General features: G+C 36.6%; 1 protein-coding gene across 1 annotated transcript in view; it reads left to right on the top strand.

The window, feature by feature from the left end:
- ESYT2 (extended synaptotagmin 2) overlaps window positions 1–19,807 on the top strand; it is a 93,103-nt gene that overhangs the window by 22,811 nt on the left and 50,485 nt on the right. The window contains exons 2-6 of the mRNA XM_082479882.1: window positions 7,525–7,566; window positions 8,467–8,601; window positions 10,473–10,549; window positions 16,317–16,389; window positions 17,222–17,311. Coding sequence (XP_082336008.1) covers window positions 7,525–7,566; window positions 8,467–8,601; window positions 10,473–10,549; window positions 16,317–16,389; window positions 17,222–17,311 — 417 coding nt within the window. The remainder of the gene's footprint in view (window positions 1–7,524; window positions 7,567–8,466; window positions 8,602–10,472; window positions 10,550–16,316; window positions 16,390–17,221; window positions 17,312–19,807) is intronic.

The raw sequence follows: 19,807 nt of genomic DNA, 5'->3' as shown, positions 1-19,807 counted from the left end.
GATCCCTCTGTGTAGTTTGGACTTCAGTTAAGTTGAACAGTGTGTTTATGTGTAGCGGTGACTTTTCTTACAGTGTTGCTACCATTTGCAGCATTTTATGAAGTCCTGTTTCATGCTAGTTTAGCCTAACTTTACAAAAACCAGCCTATGTGCTGCTGCTAGTCATTTTCCTTGTCTCCCAGGCATTTTATCTACAAATGTATGTTAGGAAATATGTCCTTCAGGGCATACCAGGATCCTGTGTATGTGAGCTGCTGTTTATTCCGGGTTTAAACTGGTCAGTAAATTAGGGCTTTCTTTAGACGTTAACAAGGGGAGAGGAACAGAAGTAACAGAAGGCTGCAATGAAATAAAACTTTCTAGACCACGTAAAGAATCCAAGTTTTATTACTTGAGGTATATTAATTTTATTATAGTGACTTTCCTGTGTTAGTACTGAAACCCGGAGGTGTTGAAAAGCTGTTTGTTTCAGAGTTTCCACAAGCGCCAACTTGTTTTGTGTTTAATTGCCGTGCTGTTGAAAGAATTATTTTTCACCTTGACGCTCGTGCTGAGTCTGAAGCAGATAGCTTGTGAGGCAGGGGAGAATACAGGAGAGATCACACTGGAAACCTTGTGCTGAATAGCTGTCTGTAATTTGTTGTGGCAGTTCTTAGGACTTGCTGAACTGATAGTGGCAGTTCACGTGGGATGACTGTGTTTGTGCTGGTGGAATGCTTTAGGGACACTTGGTGGGACACCAAGTATGTGTTTCCACTACCACTCTGGTCTCATAGGTGCAAATCTGACTTAAAGGGCATGTAATTCCTTCTTTTTAAAAAGGTTTATTTTGTTTTCCGCTGTGTTGTCCAAGCACTTAAATGGCTTACGTTCAAGTGTATAAATAAGTACAATCCTTAACCTTGCTTGGCATTACAACTGTTTCTTCCATTTAGATATGTTTCCACTTTTTTCAATGTTTCCATTTCACTTGCAGGTTTTGTAGTGATCAGAGAGCCATGGCAACAACTCGAGGGCCCTTCCTCACCTCCTTTATCTCCGTAACTTTCTTACTCTGTATGTGTGTATGGGTGTGGTTTTTGTTTTGTTGGGTTTTTTTCTTCCTCTTAATTTTCTGGTGTTTGATTTTATTTTACTGTTGTTATTGGCTTTTTTTTTTTTTTTGGTTTATGGGCAATTACAATCAAAACCTGTACTGCTTATTTTATACAGGTTTGATTTTAGGTTAGTCGTACTGATTTACATAGGTCCTTCTAACTACCATTTTGTGAAGTACCCTTTGGACTTTGATAGTTATTGTATTTGACAAAACTGATTTTCTGTATTCAGCCTGCTTCCAGATCTTTCTGTTGAAAGATATTAGATACGCAGCACACCCCTAATGATTCTTAGTGAAACTGTTTCGAGAGTCCTTGCTTAATTCCCATACTGAAAACATACAGCATTTGTAATACTGAATAGGAATTTTGCTGGGCAAAGGCAAACCATTTTAATATATGTAAGACAGCAAACAAAAAATCCATGCCAAAGCATGCTAAACAGAATCAGATTACCAAAAATAATGGAAATATGTAGTTGTTTGTTAATTTAGTAGCAAATACCTGTGGTTAATTGCAGCATTTTTGAGGAAGCCTAATTATTAACAATTTAACCTTCTCTTTCAGGAAGACTGAATCCTGCAGTTCTGCAATAGTAAATATTTAGTGCGTTTTTCCTTGTAATTCAGAAGATCTGAGAGCTACAGTATTTCTGGGGTTGTAGAAGTTAGGAAAATTGCTAGGATAACCCTGGAGGTGGGTTATTGGAATAATAGGAGACAGTCTGGGGTCTCTGCTTTCCCTTCCAGCCCCCTCCCCCCCTTTCTTTACCTCCTGTTAGAGAGGAGCGGCTCTCCCCCTTCGCTGTGTTTGGGGCTAAACCTCTTCAGGTTGTCTTGAGTAGCTGAAGGCTCTGCATCGGTTCCTTTCGGGAAGGAACAAATACTTCACCTACTGCTGCTCCTTGTTTCTGCAGAGAAAGGGGGGGTTGCTGGCTGGAATACGTGGGATTAAGCCGTTAGCCCTGCTCAGCTCTTTACCTCACACGTCCTTAGGCCAGACTGCTTTACCGACTGGAAACACTGGAGCAGAGAGCTGTTAAATTGAGCTTGAATATCACTGTATGACACTCTTCTTTCTCTTCACGCTGGGATTCTTCTGAATTCTTTCACTAAATTTCTCCGGTCTTTTTGAGTTACAAGTGCAGTAATTTAGGCAAATTAACCTGGCAGTTATAAATCAAAGGATAATTTAATTTCAGTGTGTTTCTTTTTTGCCACACCACCTGGCTTTAGGCCTAGTTAAATAACTGCTTATGCCGTGTGTTCAGAAAGTGATTGAGAGCAGCAAGTTGGGCTTCTGTTCTGAATTTCCTTTTGTGGGATGCTTTCCCTCTCCACTGATGATGCATGAAGAGACTATGAAGACTAATTGCAATAACCTTTTATACTTTTATGTTTAAGACAAATGTGCTTTTGATAGAGAGAGGAGGATTTTTGTATGTAACACTAGCTTTCCAAAGTAAGCAGAAGGGATCGATATCTAATATGAGAGATATTTGTGAAATAACTGGTAAACTGTTCAAGAATGCTTAGTTACGTTGTAACTATATGAAGAAACTTGCTTATGTTGTGTGGCCTTATAATTAATCAAAGAGTTACTGGTACAGTTTCTTTAAGATTTTCATCTGGAGCAACAAGTAATTAAACAGTGCAAATGGAAGAAACTAGACATAAACTAAGTAATGCTGACTCAAACAAGTATCTATTAAACATAGCTCTTACAACATTATTTTTAATGTAGTCTAAAATTGAATTTTGCCTTTAAATCCTTGAGGTGAAATAGAAGGGGGGAAAAAGCCAATATACAGTGGTGTGGGGACTTTTAGTTGTGTTTTTGGTTTGTTGGTGTTTTTTGAATCTAAACTGCTTTTATTTCTTCCTTTTCTTCCTTTGCTGTAATTCACAATTCATGACAAAGTGATTAGTTTGTAGCAAAAAGCTTTCACTTTATGGAATACTCTGGTCAATAGCAGTAGTCTTGTACTTTCAATGTAGGTGCCATTTTTGTTGTTTCAGTTCATGTAATTAATACTTAGGAAGTTAAATGCAACAAGAGTTGGTTGATAAATAGCTTTAAGGATGGAGAAGGCTGCAAAGATAATCTCAAAAAGAAGTTTTTTACGGTGAGGGAATCGGTGAACAACAACTACTGTGCAATTTATATTTTAAAGTAGATTATTAATACCTGTAACTTTTGCTGAGAGCAGTTCACCATTACTTCCAGAAGGGTGCTGTAACTTCTTGCTTTCTGATTTTCTTGTGAATGCTTGCTTTTAGTGACACCTTATGTAGGTATGTGAAACCTCCCTTATGTGAATGAAGAATTATATCTAAGGCAGCAATATTATTAATACTTGCTCTTTGAAACTCATTTGATACCATTTGCTGATTCTTGTTTGACACTTCAGTATTTCCCATTAGCCCTTAATCCATGGGGTTTGAGTTTAATGGTTATTATTCTTTGTCTAGCCTTTTTTCCTTAGAAAGATGCAGATGATCATCTGGGCAGAAAACTGAGTTAATTTAGCCAATATGAAGAGTGTATATACAGTTTGTATAATAAAATAATTGTGGTTAAGAAATGTTTCTGGTGTTATTACGGAAATAGGAGCTTGTTAGTGGTTTTCTTTTGTCCCTGTTTTGTTTTATTATCTTCCAGGACAGAACAAGGAACTGCATTCCTTGGGCTCTCTCTGGTATTTTATTGATCATTAAAAGAAATAAATAATGTGTTCTGAATTGAGTTTTTGATAGCACAGGATGTGAGCACATCAGCAATAGGAAGTAAACATGAGAGCTGCTTAGAGCTGAGCACAAGCAGTTTTTTGAGAAAGCTAAATCATGTATTTTTAATGTACAGAAACACTTCCAAGTATATTGCAATATAACTTTTAATGTTAGAACGTTGCTGCAACATGTAATATTATGCTGGTTTTAGTGTTGATCGTGGTCGTTAGGGTATTTCTTGGAACAAGTCTCTCTAGTTATACTTTCCTTTGAATAATAAATAACTATGCCAAAGTGGTTGAAATGAGACAGTACTTATCAAACCTGTATGAGCAATTTAATGACGGAAACCAAGTGAAATATGCTTTTAGTCTTTGCTGAAATCTTGACTTCTGTCTCCTTCTGTCATGCTTGTCTAGTAGATTTTATACGGGAGTTAACAGATTTTGCACATCAGTTAGTCTGATTCCTGCTTCTGTTTCTGGCCATAAAATGTTTGTGCAGTTGCCTTGATGCTCTTGTGTCAGTCCTGACTGATCCAGAATACCAACTTCCATCCCTCAGGCTTTCCCCATTTTTTTTTTCACAGGATTGTGCTTGATATCAAAAACACTTAAAGTAAAATATAATGTTGCCAGTAATATTGCAGTCTCATATAGCAGGCTAAAAATGTATGGAATTAGGAGATTGATAAATGTTTATGCCTTGTTTTGAGCCTCACTGGTTGTGGACCATGTAAAGATTATATAAGGCTCAACTTCTGATTCAAGGTTGGCTGGAATCAAAATTTCAGAGTCTTGAAGAGGGAAGATTGTATTCTCTTCTTTCTGGTTTTAATGTCAGAATAGATGCTGAATACAAATAAATTATGTTAAAAATGGAGTGAGTAGAAGAGCAAGAATGGAAAAGGGATGAGAAACAGGAAGGGAAGATGGAATTCATTCTATTATTTGTTGCCTATTGTTGCCTACATGTGCAACTGCAAAAGTAAACTAGGCTTATATAATTAAGGAATTGACCTAGTGCTACCTCAAATAACAGTAGGAGCGTGATAGGTGTGGCGCACTAACAGGCAAGTATTTATTAAATCTGTGGAAAAATTAAGAACCATATCTTGTTAAGCAAGTTCTTAATAAAGACTACGCAGTAATAAACTAGCATGTATGGCTAGATATTAGGGTATGTGGCCTCTTGTTTGTTTCCCAACATGTCTCGAGTGATTCTGCATAATTCAGGACTGAATGTGAAGGGTGCCTGATGGGTGCCAGAGAGATGCTACCTGTTTTATTCCATTCAGCTGGATTGAATATCGGCTATGTGCATTGCGCAGGGAATGTGCCCGATGCCTTGGGGACTTGGTACCCTAAATCTGGGAAGTTGCATCACTCTATAGAGGAAAAGGAATTTCATCTGGGCTGAGATTATATTCAGGACGGGAAGTCTTTCTCAGTTCAGTGTCGCTCTTCTCTGAATGTCAACTGGATACTTGTACAAAAAACTAAAAATGCATTGTGAAAATGGTAACTCTGTTATGTCTTGTATTACTCACAGCAGATAGGTTTACTTTGGGTATTTCCATGAATTTTCTTTTCCTTTCCTCATCTGTGTGTTTAATCTGTTGTTTCTTTTTAATTTATTTTGTTGCTGTTCACGTTCTCCCTTGTATGGAACAGTTCTTGAGTTCCCACCCTGTGAACATCACTAATCGCTCTCCTAAGCAAATCAGAATGACACATTTATGTTGATCCAACATCATGCTTAAGAGAGAATTAATTATTGAGAACTGGATATTTTACATCTTCAGATTCAGAAGGCAAATATTTTAGGAGAAAGGTCAAAATGTTACTTATTAGCATCAGGATTAACATAGTGATTGTTCTTTCTATTCCTTTAAGTTTTTGATCACTGGAAACAACTTGAGAACCCTACAAGACAAAAATTGAGTGTAAGCTCTGTTCAGCTGTAAATTCACGTACATACAGAAACCACATGTCTTATCCAAATGCATAAAAAGTTAAGTATTTTTTGCTTTTAAGAAAGAATAAAAACCCTGCCCAACCCTCTAAATACAGTCTTCTGATGTTCTATCAACCATAATTTTCTAGGAAATTAATTTTAAATACATAAAATATAGTAATGTGGTTCCCAAATTGCTCAATCCATTATTAGTAATTCAGTTTTTTGAAGTCACTAATTAAAATAAATCCTCTTGAATGTTTTTGTTACAGTCAAGCAGACTATTGGTCATTCTTGTGACACTTGTAATGGTTTTCATAGATAAGCGATATACTTGAAAAAAGGTATTTGAAAAAGATGCCAAGAACCTCTCTTTTGACAGTGGAAGGAAGCAGTATTTGAAATTCTTTAAGAATCAGTAACATTGTATGGCTTACCTTAGTTATGGACCTGGGAATATCGAGAGAGACCGAGACTGGAGAAATAACTGACAATATTGATTACGCTGTAGGGGCCAGTCCTCCAGCATAGCTAAAACATGAATGCTTAGATGAAATTAAGGACTTCTCTGAAGGCAACTTGAGTATATTCAAGAATATGATAGTGGTGATTGTTAATGCAATAATTTAATAAAAACTAAACGATGGAATCGTTAACGGGGCTTGCCTTCATATCCAACTTGTTGAAGATACAGTTAAAAAAGTGTGTATTTAACTGACTGTTCACATTTGGGATATATGCATAATAAAAATAACTGGTAGGCACTGCTGTTAAAACCAGTGGTACAATCTGTTATGCTATGAAGAGATTAAGACTTCACAATTTCAGTTAAGTAGAGACATTGCTGCATTGCTTCACGAAAGTCACTATATGTAGGTCACAGTTTTTTAGTGTGTTCAAAGGCTCTTTGTGTTTCAGAAGTGTGATCTGCATTTCATTGTAGAAGCTGTTAGTTTCTAAAGAAAAGTTTAACTCTGCTTCTACTGAGCTGCTTCAGGTTTTCATCTCTTTTTTTTTTTTTTTTTTTTTTTTTTGGTGCATGTCTAAGGTGTAAAGCTACTAACTGTGCTCTTCTGTGTCTGGAAAACTGTGTTTGTTCTTCCAGCGTTTAATTGGTGTTTTCCTGTGTTGTGATGGGTACTTTCCATCCTGTGTATATACCTTCATATTTCTGTCTCTTACTGATTTCTGCAGAAAAGAAATCACTAAAAATGTATTTTGAAGGGCTTTTGGTGGAGCGTAAATCCATTTTTCTGAGCTTCAGCTTCGCTGTTTAAATATTTCTAGCCATGATTTATTGATACTGCAAAAGATCTGGCATGAATGAAAGGAAGTAAAAGTGCAGTCGGGACTCTGGCAGTCGTGTGTGTCACGTAAAAGACCTCTGAAACATAAGAGGTAAATTTGGTTGACACTAGCTGTGTCAGCTATGGTTTTTTGTTTGGTTTTTTTTTTTTTTAGTTCATTTATGGTGTTAAAGCAATCCTTTATTCCAGATGCCAGTATTAAATATATGCTTGGACTTGTCTCCGTGAAGTTCAGAAATTAGTTCATATTTTATCTGATTGAATTCTAATATTCTTGTCAACCATGTTAACTGCTTAATATGTTGTTCACTGTGTACATTGCTCATAGGGAGATCCCTAAGCTTTCCTGTATTATAAATGAATGGATATTATTAACTAAAAAGGGGTTTGTATATTTATTAATTTTTTTTTTGTTTGTTGTTGGTTATTTTTTAGGTCCATTTTCCAGACACAGAGAGGGCAGAATGGCTCAACAAGGTAAGGCTGGTCATTAGCGTCTCTTCCAAATGGGAAGGGGGAGGAGGGAAATCTGTGGTTAAACAAAACAGTGAGACAAGAATCTGAGAACAGAGTAGTTTTAACTTTCTGTGCTCTTCTTACACTTGCAGCTTCTGGTTGTTGATCCAGTTAGTCACAAGGAAGATTAAATCTATTTTCATGATCTTGAAATTGTGAGTTTTGGAGAATGACTTTAGGTGGCATTAAAATAATGACAGCTATAATTGCATGGAAGTCACAGCAGCTGTAGGCACAGACTTTTATGTTTTACTTGTCTGGGATTCTATCCAGTATACTGTAGGTTCCTGACCTACAATCTAAAAACAAATCAGTTTTGCAGTTTTGATTTATATGTGTGATCATCTAAAACATAGAACTATGTAGCTTTGGTTTTCTAAAAATATCTTTCATTCAAAGACCATGAGTTAATTAGAAAATAGTGAGGAAAAAAACAAACAACAAAGAATTTTCAGATACCACAGTAAAATACTGTAATTTTGCATTTACAAACCTGATGTGTATATTTATGAAATACACTTCACCCATTTTTTCTTATTCCTCTCTTTACATGCAAATAAACTTAACCCTCTTCACCCTCCTCCCCAACATTCACCATCAGTCCTGGCTGCATATGCATTTATGGGATAAAAGAAGAAAATTTTTATTATTGTTCTTCTCCTCTTCCATGCTTCAGATTTGTGCAAATGTATAAAACACATGAACTGAGAATTCCAGAAAGCTTTCCTGTATGTAAAAAGGAACCAGTTTTTTTGTCTGAAATGAACTGTATAGAAAACTTGTATGTTTAAAACTTTGTACAAAAGAATATTTTTAGTTATGTGTGAAGTTGTGTTCCATGTAAATTTTTTTTTTCCTTAGACTGTAAAACAGATGTGGCCTTTTATTTGCCAATTTATTGAGAAACTCTTTCGGGAGACCATAGAACCAGCAGTAAGAGGAGCAAACAACCACCTCAGTACCTTCAGTTTTACAAAGATCGATATTGGTCATCAGGTCAGTGTCTGGTGAAGTTTTTCTAAGAGACTCTGTCTTACATACTGTTTTCATGTAACCTGCTTAAATCTACACAAAAATATTTCTTGGTGACACTTGGTGGTAAGTCTGATTCTGATATCTTCTGTAACATTCAAATAAAAATGCGTGTGGCTTTTTTAGTAGAGGCTTCAATTTTATTTATTTTCTTTCCTGGGGTCTCTGCTTCCAAAATTTGCCTGAGAACTGGGAGAAGACTTAAAGTATAGTAACTCCTAATCCTATGAAGAACTCATAGCAACACAATTTTAATACTGTTCATGTAATGCTTTACATTAAGTGAGCAAGCACCATTATCCTTTTCTTGTAAGATGATCCAAGTGCAATTACCTTTCTTGTAACAGGTGAACTTTTAATTGTGTTATGGTCGGAGTCCGATGACAACTTTCCAAAGAGTTCCACATAACATAGTATCAAGGAGCAGATAGGTGTTTACCTCCTGTTTGGTCCCATGAAAGAAGGGGTTATAATATATAGCTTTTACTTGCCTGCAGAAGTGCCCGTTTAACCACTCCAAGCTAAGAACGTTACCTCTGCTTGGAATAAGTTCAGCACTACTTATTCTTACCTGCATCAACCAAAGTTTTACTTCTGTTGAGATGTAGCTTAACAGCTTTTTCATGAAGTTGTCTTTTGTGTTCCTCTTGCTTGTCATAAATGGGATTTTAAGTAAGGATTTAAAAAAAATCTCTCAATCCCACCCCTGAACACAACTCCCCTCCCCCACCCCTGAATGTTAGGAAAACTGAAGTTTCAGGTGTGATGGAAGGGAATTATTTTTTCTGTCTTTGTGACTCTTTCATGAATATTACAGTTCATTACTGTGCCTTTTGTGTGGTGGTGGTTTTTTTTTGTTGTTGTTTGTTTGTTTGTTTTTAAAGTGGTAAATCCATTTACACCAGGGCTCTGTTCTAGATACACCTGTATTACAGACTGTGGAATACCATTCCTTTTAAGCAATACTAATTTTGAGTGGGGTAAACACCTCTGTATGCTTTTGCAGCTGGACTGAGTTATCTTGGACATGAGATACAGCTGTTCTTACTTTATATTGCAGCTGTGATTGAGTTGCATCCTGTGAGCTGCACAGCCTCAAACACGGTGGGAATCTGACAGCAGTGAGATTTCCATTTTATTTAGATTCCTAAAAAGGTGTAAATAGAAATAGAATATTCCAGAAAGGAAAAACTCAAAACGTGACAGGAGGTGGTTCTAAGTAAGGTCATTGGTCATCCTCTTCCACCTAGTATTTGATGAACATTTTAGTCTTGGGAATGTTTGATTAATATGTGTTGTTACCATATGAGAGAGGGCAAGTGGTTCAGTGGTTTAGAGAGAGAGCACAGAGTGCTTGACACAACTTTTTGCGGGGATTATGGATTATTTTCCATCCATTCCGACTAAATTCCACTTAAGGCAGCTACATTTTTGTGAATTAAATTTAGCATGTTGTTTTGTCTGCACAGAGAAGAATGCTTTGTATGGGAATGTTAGATATCTAATAGTAAGGAGAAATGAGATGTTTATTGAGTGGAGAGGGAAAGCTTGATATTAAATCTTCAGTAAATTTGAAAGCTAGTGGTCTAAACCCAGGGTAATTGCCAGAAGGGTTGTGGTTGAGTGGATCCTAGCAAGGTAACTTTTACCCTTGAAATAACATTTTGAGCTAAATGGATAGCTTTGTTTCACACAGGTGTTTCACACCTTTGCTTAGAGTAAATTCTTAACTTCAGGCATGAATGTGTGTATATTCACCTTTATTTTGAAGTTAAGGATTCAGTATGGTATAGATCAGTACAAGGATCCAACTTTTACTTGCTTCATTGTTTCAGCCTCTGCGGATAAATGGTGTAAAAGTGTACACTGAAAATGTGGACAAAAGGCAGATCATTCTGGATCTTCAAATCAGGTAAACTTTATTATTGTATTACTGTGGTGCCCATGCTTTGTAATATGTGCTTTGTTTTATTCGGCAGTTATGTTGGCCTAAAAGGAGAAGAATTGCTTCATTACGCAAATGTAGTTAGTTCTAATTGTGTATGAATGCAGGAAGGAACTGCGTGCTGTAAACAGCATTTATCTGAGGGAAATAGTATATCAACTCGGTGTGACTGCATCATTAAAGTAATGCCAGTTAATAAAAAAAAATTTCCAGAGCTAAAGCACTGTCTTTGATTTCCCTCCCACCCCCCCAATGTTTTAAAAAATTGCCATGAAGTTTAGTCTAGTCTAAAGTTTAGGATATAAGATGCTTGGGGTTTTTTACTTTTCTCAGTCACTTAGATATTTTTTTTTTTTTTAATAACACATTATTGGCAAAAGAGAACGATAGCTACTGAAGTACTTGTGCTCATACCACTAACCGAAATAAATCTATGTATTACATAATGCCAGAGCGACTGTGCTCCACTGCTTCAGGTTTCTTTGCCCTTTCATCATGACCCCTTTATATAGGTTTATAAATAGATCTAACCAGCACTTGCCAAAGTCCTTCTCGACACAATCTGCAGTTACAGAGTTTTTTGAAAGTTCAGTCAGTGAACCCAGCAATGTTTTCATATTTGACCGTCATGGGTATGTGTTACAGTGACTGCTTCTGCCTGTTTGTAGCCTGTGGAAAGGACAGCCACTGACGATCCAGTAAAGAGCAGCCTTCTGGGTTTTTTGCTGCTTCCCTGGCATTAACTGGAAGGGTAGCTGGTCCTCTCAGCTTTTCTTTTTCAGAGTCAGTTCCAAAGTCTGAACTTGGTCATTCTTAATTTTGAATTACTTATCTAAATCTCAGCTGTATTGACGACTGCTTCTTTTTCAAAGCTGGCCCCAGACCGATAAGAGAAGCTGCTGCCGCATCCTTTCCTGGGTTTCAGAGGGGGGTGAGGGCTACATCTGTGAGCAGGGCCCAACCTTCATTGAATTGAATCACTTTATTTCTGTAGGAAAGAAACAGCTATCCAAATCAGGGATTGGTGTTGCTGGACAAAATGCAGCAGGATTCTCTTTTTGCGAGCTTGTTTCACTGGATGGATGCTGTTAGCACTAATGGAGAAATTTCCTTTCTTTTTCCCTTTGTTGCCACTTTTAATAGCAGCTGTGAGAACAGCCCCACCTGTTCAGACTTAAGCCCTCAGGAAAACAGACTTGTCTGACCACTATGGACACAGCGCAAAGAAATTGTTTATGAGAACGTATTTTTGAGACATTTGAGGGGCCAAGTCTCCCAAGATCACCTCTTCCCTTTAAAGCAGTGTTATTCCCACAGGAGGGGAGGCTAAATCTAGTGTTTCTTTTTTTCTTTTTTTTCTCAGCTCTTCTTCATGAAGTAGGTTGAGACAGATAAACATAAAAAGGACAATAGGTTTGTACAAAAATTTCAGGAATGATGTCCTATTAGCTAGACCTGAAGGAAATCTTTACCCGTATGTCTCGTATTACATTGCAACCTACTTAGAGAAGTGGTAACAGCTGGGCTAGAATCCAGTCTAAAAGGCTGAAATAAATTCCTTGAAGTGGTTTAAATAACAATAGTGCTGAGTCAGCTAGGTGCCCATTTACCTTCCACCGCCAGTGGCGTAGGCTTCCAGGAAGAAAATGGAGACAGGAGAGCTATGGAGTGACTATCATAGCTTCTAGCAATTAAGGCTTAGACAAAACCACCATCAAAGGAAGTCCCATTTCGTATTTGACTTGTCCTTGACACCTTCTCATTGGGAAAGGGATCTGTTCCAAAGTCTTTAACTTATGCAAGTTTAAGGCAGATGACACTCTAGTATCAATTGTTACTGTTTGATTTTTATTTTTTTTTAATGTTTTCTAAGTGTCCATCACTGGCATTGTTTCAGTAGTAACAGGAAGGAAGAATAAGAGTCTGTGTAGTAAATGTTTAGATACAGAGTTATGTACAGATACCAACCCTAAACTATTTTTTAGGGACTCAACTTCAGTTTTGCAAGATTATAGAAAAACAGTCTTAACTGTGGAGAAAAGTCTGTCCTTCGGAGTATTTATCCCTGTAGATTTTAATCTCCAGTTTAAATTAGTTTGTTCTAATTTTAATTTATTTTTAAGTTTGAAGTTAGGAGCTTTCTATAAAACCTTCATTCCCTAAGTGCAGTTGAGAAGGGAAACAATCTCTCTAAGCATTCATAAGAATAGCTGTATGAAGCCAAGCACTGTAGGGAGGTGTAGCGGGGGGGAGGGAATGAAAGAATTTTATTTTTTTTAAAGTACATTAATTCTTTTAATAATCTCCTTTTATCCTGCTGTTTGATCATTGTGGCTTCCTTTAGCCCGTTGTGTCGTCAGTTGTTTGTGACGGCATATATGCATTTGCTTTGGACCTTCTATACAGTACATTTAAGTAGTTTCAATGTGTCTCCAAAACACTCATTTAGTATTTTTTGCAGCTTCCTTGGCTTTTTTGGGGTTTTTCTGTTGAGTTTAATTGCAAAAGGAGCATGCATTTCTACGAGGATATTGAGTGCATTATGATCATTGCTTCAGTGTTTCTTTCAGAACCTTTTGAAACAGGTCCCATGCATTGCTCAGGATCCAATTAAGAACTTTACTCTTGCAAGCGGCTTGACTAGCTAATCCACAAAGCAGTCGTTGGAAAGTGTATTTAAAGATTCAATTTCAGGACCATGTTTGGAAAGGGTACACTTTACATTTCTCTTACTGTGGCAAACCAGGACACACACTTACTGTGAGCTTTATGTTATGAAAGTTGTCAAAATTCATGTTACAATTTAAAAGTCTAGTTTCTGGTGACAAAGATGTGTGAGGGAAAATTTAACTGCTTGAGCAAATGAAGATAAAGTCTAAATGAATTCTTGATAAACAGAAATGTTACATTTGCTAAAGTGCATGAATGTAGTAAACACTTGGAGAAAATTAAATGTTGTGGATCAGTAGAAAACAAGAGAAACTGTCAAATTAAATGTGAACTGTAGTAAAGAAAGTGAAAAAAGATTGAGAAAATGTTTGTTAATAGCATACAACTGAGTTTTTCCACCTTCTGATGACAAAAAATAGAGGCACTAAAAGAAAGTTTTGGGCTGCAGATTTAAACACATGGAATTTTTTTTTTTTTTTTTTTCCATGTGGCATATGTGAATGAAGAAACTCGCTAGCATTGCACTGGTAGAAGACAGATGTGAAAATGTGGTCAAAAGACCTAAAAAATAATGAAGATAGTCCAAAGTACAGAATCACGGATCACTGTAATGGGGTTTTTTGTTTATTTTCCTTCTGGGTATCTTCTGCTGGCTACAATGACCACATACAGTATACTGTGCTCCTCATCTGATTCAGTAACGCTGCTGTTATATTCTTACAAGAATGTCCTCATTAAACTGTAATATATCTCAGTGATCTGTACATTACAGGGATGATAAATATTTCTGGGATATTATGATCTGAATGCATAGAATTTGCTTACTGAATGAGCCTTCGAGTCATGTGTTATGTACAGTGTTGACTGTTAATGGACCCAGCCAAATATCTTGGGGCATAAAACCATGTTTAACTTTATTATAAGGTTAAAAGTTGTTAACTTATTACCCTCAAATGCAGTTTGTTACTATTTTTACTTCAATTTGTCATCATGTTATTATGGATTTTCAAACGAGCATATTGCTTCCCAGTCTTCATAACACAAATAGTTCTCATGCTACAAAGTGCCAAGGATGAGGTTTCAGTTGCAGGTTTTAATTGACCTTGCTTCTCTGTCATGTTGTTATGCAATTATATATGTGTATCTGTGTCTTTATATAGATATCTACTATCTCTATATATAGTTAGATAGGTAAAAATAGAAATCACATTGCTTTAAATTGTGTATTAAAAATTATATACCTATTTTTAAACTGTACAGTCACACTACATTCTTTCCAGGGAAAGCAACAGTCACCTTCCTTTCCCATGAACCCATGTCATGTTGTTGTCTTCCACCTCCCCAGACTGGTCATTGTACCAAAATGATTCTGCATAGTGTTATCTTTTGAATAGTCTAAAACAAATTCCAATCTTGGATGTTTACAAGAATGTCTTGGTACTATTGTTTATTTCAGTTTAAGGCATTGATAATATTTGCATTTGCTTGAAATCCTATAGACAGCACCATCACACACAGAGCACAGGAGGCTACAGATGATTTGAACAATGGTTATCCTGAATGCAGCAACTCTCACCTTTTTCTTTTGAAACCTCGTGGCCCTCAGTTGTCAGAGGGGAGTGGGCAGCAGTCCTGCTGTTCTGCTCTTACCGTAATTTATTTTATCTTGACTTGATCCTAAAACACCCCCATGAGGAGCGCAACTCTATTTTCTTCATAATTTCCCCAATTCCATCAGACTCCTAAACGTGGCTGAACAGTTTTTCACCGTACAGGTGAGGTCTGAGGAAGCTAATGTGAGGAAGCCTGGGCTCTAGTGCAGAATCTGGAACAGGATGCCCTGTAGAGGAAACAAATTTCCCCCCACTCCCAGCAATATCTTGGCTTTGTTCAAGCAGCCTTATCTCCTTCCCACTTAGTTCCTTCTTCCATTTTCTTTAACTGGGCAGTCTGTTCAGAAAGGTCTTCAGATTTCATTTGTCCTTTCTTTATACCCCGTATCTTTGTAGCCAGTCTCTGTGCCTAGCTAGTCTCTCCCTAGTTGTAGCTCGGTGTTCAATCTGTTGGGTTTTGGTTTTAGCTCTCATTCTGTAGAATCATTGACCAATTCCCTTGCTAAATCAGAGTCTCAAGCTTTCTTCCTAAATTCTTTGTTGAGTCTGAGTTAGTTTGTTTTCAGACCCAATGTGGCTCACAGCAGCAGCACCTTTTGGAAAAGATCTGCTCAGCTCTGCTGGTACATGCTTGACCTGTGTGGAGCTTCAGGAAAAGCAGCTGCTAAAAACTGAGCCCGAGTCGTGTGCGAGTAATCTTTTAGCCTTTGTAACATGGGCAAAATAGATGGGTCTTTTTTTACCATCTTCTACAAATATATCTCTGAGATATAGCACAGCATCTGCAAAATTTCAAGCCCTTGACCTTGCATCCCCCAAAATGGGAATCAAGAACAGTTCAGGGAAAAACTTGCATTGTTTTTAATATATTATTTTCTAGTTTGCTTCCTGTCTCCTCTCTCCCCTCAGAAAAGGCTCAGCTGTTTTTGGCTTAAACCTTGCTTAGTGCATCATCCAGCTCAGCATGCACAGCTTAATGAATTTCTAAATATGACTGGTTTTGCAAGTCTCTTGATACTTCAGACAACTTTGATTTTTAGCAAAATAACCATTTCTGTCTAGTGCTTCTCATGATTATATTAGATGAGAGTGGATTTGGGTACATGTAATACCAATGAGACCTGTGTAGTGTTTTCCTGAAAAGAAGTAGGAATTCTGTGTCTGTTGGTTCCCAAAAGTAAGGCTACTTCGCGTTTTCATGTAGGTATTCTTCTGGAGATGATAACAGACCTCTGTATTAATTTGACTGATTTGATGACAGTGGTGATGTTTTGAGATTTGCAATTTTTGTAACAATCTCAACTTTGCTATATGTTGTCATGTTTTAACATGCATTTTTTGTGTATAGACTGAGCTACAAAATACGTTGTCATGACAGTGCAAAACAGAACTAACGGTGTATTGAAATTTAGTCCTTAAAAATGAAATGTATACTTTCTTTTTTGTTCTAGTTTTGTTGGAAACTGTGAAATTGATTTGGAAATCAAGAGATACTTCTGCAGGGCTGGTGTTAAAAGTATACAGGTGAAATTCAATTTTTTTTCTTTGGATTTTGATATCACATCATCACAGAATCGTTTTCTGATGAAATAGTTCATAAGAAAGAATGAGTTATTGAGTAGTTTTGTTGCTTACTATTTTTGCTCAGTTGCACAATATTGGTATCGCATAATAATTTCAGTAACATGACTTAGCTGAAAGGCTAAATTTCTTTCAGATGTAGAACTGTCTTAAATATATAACGTTTTCTTCTGCAAAAGATGGAGATAATTTCACGTGAAGCCAATGTTCACGTGATGTATAGGTTCATAAAGGGAACGTGGAGCTTAAAATTTTGTTTTACTTAATATTTCAGTGTTTCATGCTATTATGAGTTTAGATGCAATGATTATTAGCAGACTTGCCTTCTAATATTGTTTCTCAAATTTCCTTAACTTTCTGATAACAGATCTCTCTAATGAGGACACATAGTATGCTTTTTTGTCTGTGTGTGTCTTGACATAAGCATTTACCTACTTTTGTTCTAGTTTCTGTGGATGCCATTATATTAGATTGTGCCACATTTGTTCACATTGAGTTGTATAAATAATCTACTTCATATTTTTAGCCACATTACCACTAATATTACACAGCATTATGTAGATGAATGTAAGAATTTGTAAGCCCAACTAAATAGTTAAATTTAGTGTCTGTGTTAAATTTTGAGGGTTTGGATGACATGTAAAGCTATATATATAAATTCTTCTGTAGTCAAGAATTTAATGAGTTAGAAGTGTGAGCATTGTCAGTGAATAAATTTTATTGCAAACTTGAACTGAAGTCAATTCCATTGTCTTTTTTTCCTCCCCTTCCACAGATCCATGGCACTATGAGGGTTATCCTGGAACCACTAATTGGAGACATGCCCCTAATTGGAGCGCTGTCGCTTTTTTTCCTTAGGAAACCTGTAAGTACTTTTATCTCTGTTTCTGTTCTTTTTAGAGTGCTGATGACAGTAGTCAGAACACAATGGAGCACAAATTAAGCAGCAAAAGGAAAGAATTTGGGAATTTGCTACCATTTGGTTTAACTTTCTCAGAAAAATACTGGACAAATTTTATGAATACTAGAAGAAACCAAGATGAATAATAATTACCTTGGAATTATGAAATGTGTTTTGTGAAAGCTGTCAAATTTTTTGTACAAGTCTTCTGGATAAAGGAAGATCAAAAGATACCATGTAGGTTGTTTGTTTGTTTGTTTAAAAAAAAAAAAAAGCTTTGGTTGCTGTTTCTCACGACAGTCTGCAGGAGAGTATGGTCTAAGTGAAAATTCCACAAGGTCTGTGCAAGGTTGTTTTGAAAACCATGCTGCTGTTACCACAACTTAAAATCAGAATGGGTTTATTGAGATTACCCACTACGATGATTGAAGTTTTTATCCTAGATACCAGGTGGGCAATTTCTATTACTTTTACCAATGACCCAAGTATGAGAATGCATGAAATGCAGAGTGAGATGGAATTGGAATTCAAAACGATCATGACAGTAGCAGAAGTTGGAGGGGGAGAGCGTGTCACGTAATTCAATTGGAATATGTGCTAGCCCAAAGTGCATGTTTGGGCAGGAATAATAGTGAAACAAAGGTAAGCCAACAAGGTCTTGCTGATACGAAAATGATATAGCTAGACTGGCATGTGTAAAGAATAGGATAACCCACAAGATGCTTTCAGTTTTAGGCACAGCACTTCAACAAAGATGCTGACCAGTTGGAGCAGGTCCAAATAGGGACATAAGATTATAAACTTGACCCTTGAGGATGGACCAAAAGAATGGCAATTGTTTAGTTTAGAGAAGACTGAGGAGAACATGCTCTTCAAAAATGTGAGAGGCTTTTGCAGAAAATAAACACGCAGTCTATTCTGCAAATCCATGGTTGATAGGCTAACAAATAATTGCAGCGAAGGAGTTTCAGGCTGGACGAGAGGGATGAAGGAAGGCCTGAATGGTAGTGATAGTGAAGTGTTGCAATAGGCTGCCTGGAGACACTGTGAATCTCTGTCGCTGATGTCTCTGAAGAACAGATTGGACCTTCATCCGTTAGGATTGACGTAAGTATAGCTCTTCCAGAACCACTCGCACAGATGGGCTCTTGAGGTTGTATCCAACTTACAGAGTCTTGTAGAAGGTGAGATCCTGGGCATTCTAGCTGGCATTACCTGGAAGGGTTGATCATGGCTTAATAAGAGTTGAAATACTTTTTAGTAGTTAAAAAAGGTTTTGATTTTAAATAATATAATTATATACAAACTAAAATTACTTTCAAGGTACTGTAGCATTTGTATAGGATTCTACTGTGTTTTACCATCTTTTTTGTAGAAGTAACTGATTGCTTTATCTAAATGGAACCATGATATGCTTTAGAAATCTTTCCTAGGATTCCCTGTTCTTTACTACCCGAATGACAATGAAAGTGGCTGGGGATTTTTTTTTGGCTCAGCCAGTATCAATTTGTATCACAGAGTCTGGTACTAAAATGATGAGCGTTCTTGCAGGATTCAGTAACTTGTAGTCATTCCAGACATATTTAAATTCCCTTGAATTAAGAGAATTAAAGAAGATGCCTTTAAATTAAGAGAATTAAAGAAAATTATGCTTATCTTGGGAAAAGCACTTCATTATCTGAGTAATTCAAAGAAAATGAGTTAAGGAAATTTTTTTGAGGCCACAAACGTTTCTGAATTATGGTCTACCACAAATTACCTGATAGAGTTAATTTTCATGAGTAGTTGTGGTTTAGATGGCCCTCTTGCCTTTTCGTGCTGAACTTAAATATGTTCTTTTTAAAATACAGTAAGCATGAAGTTTGAAACTAATGTAGTTTTTGGAAGCTGCGAGCCTGGCTGGTGTAATCATACAATTTCAGTTCAATACTTTACATAAAAATGGTAGATGTACATCTTTGAAGTTTGGGCTATGATAAGGCACTATAGATAGTGGATTGTCAGTCCTTTAAGTGATTGTTTCATTTCAAAAGCTGTAGTCTGAATTTCGCAGGTAAGATTCACTGAAAAGCACCAGTATGTCTGTCGGTAACTTGGTGCAGCATTGGTAGAAGAACAGAGGACAGATAGAAAATGTAAATTTCAATGCCTGAAAAGGAGGAACAAACAATCTACGTTTTTAATTAAATTAAATCTTATAAAATATGACAGTGATTCTAGTCTAGGTTTTACTACTTCCAGTAAACTCTTTTTAATCTACAAATGCATCAAGAAGAGTTCACAGATGTTGCAAAGTCTGTACAACAATCTTATTTTAGAATAATATCAAGGACAACATAATACACATTGCACATTTGCTTGTGGAAACTTCTTTGATGTTGTATATGTGTGTGTAAGGCAGTTTTAGCAATGTGAAGTTTGATACTGCTTTTAATAAGTACCAGTAATAGAGCTTAATGG

This window comes from Vanellus vanellus, assembly GCF_965231255.1.
Source record: "Vanellus vanellus genome assembly, chromosome: 2".
NCBI lineage: Eukaryota > Metazoa > Chordata > Aves > Charadriiformes > Charadriidae > Vanellus > Vanellus vanellus.
The sequence above is the reverse complement of the archived record's forward strand: the minus strand, read 5'-3'. Positions and strand labels throughout refer to the sequence as shown.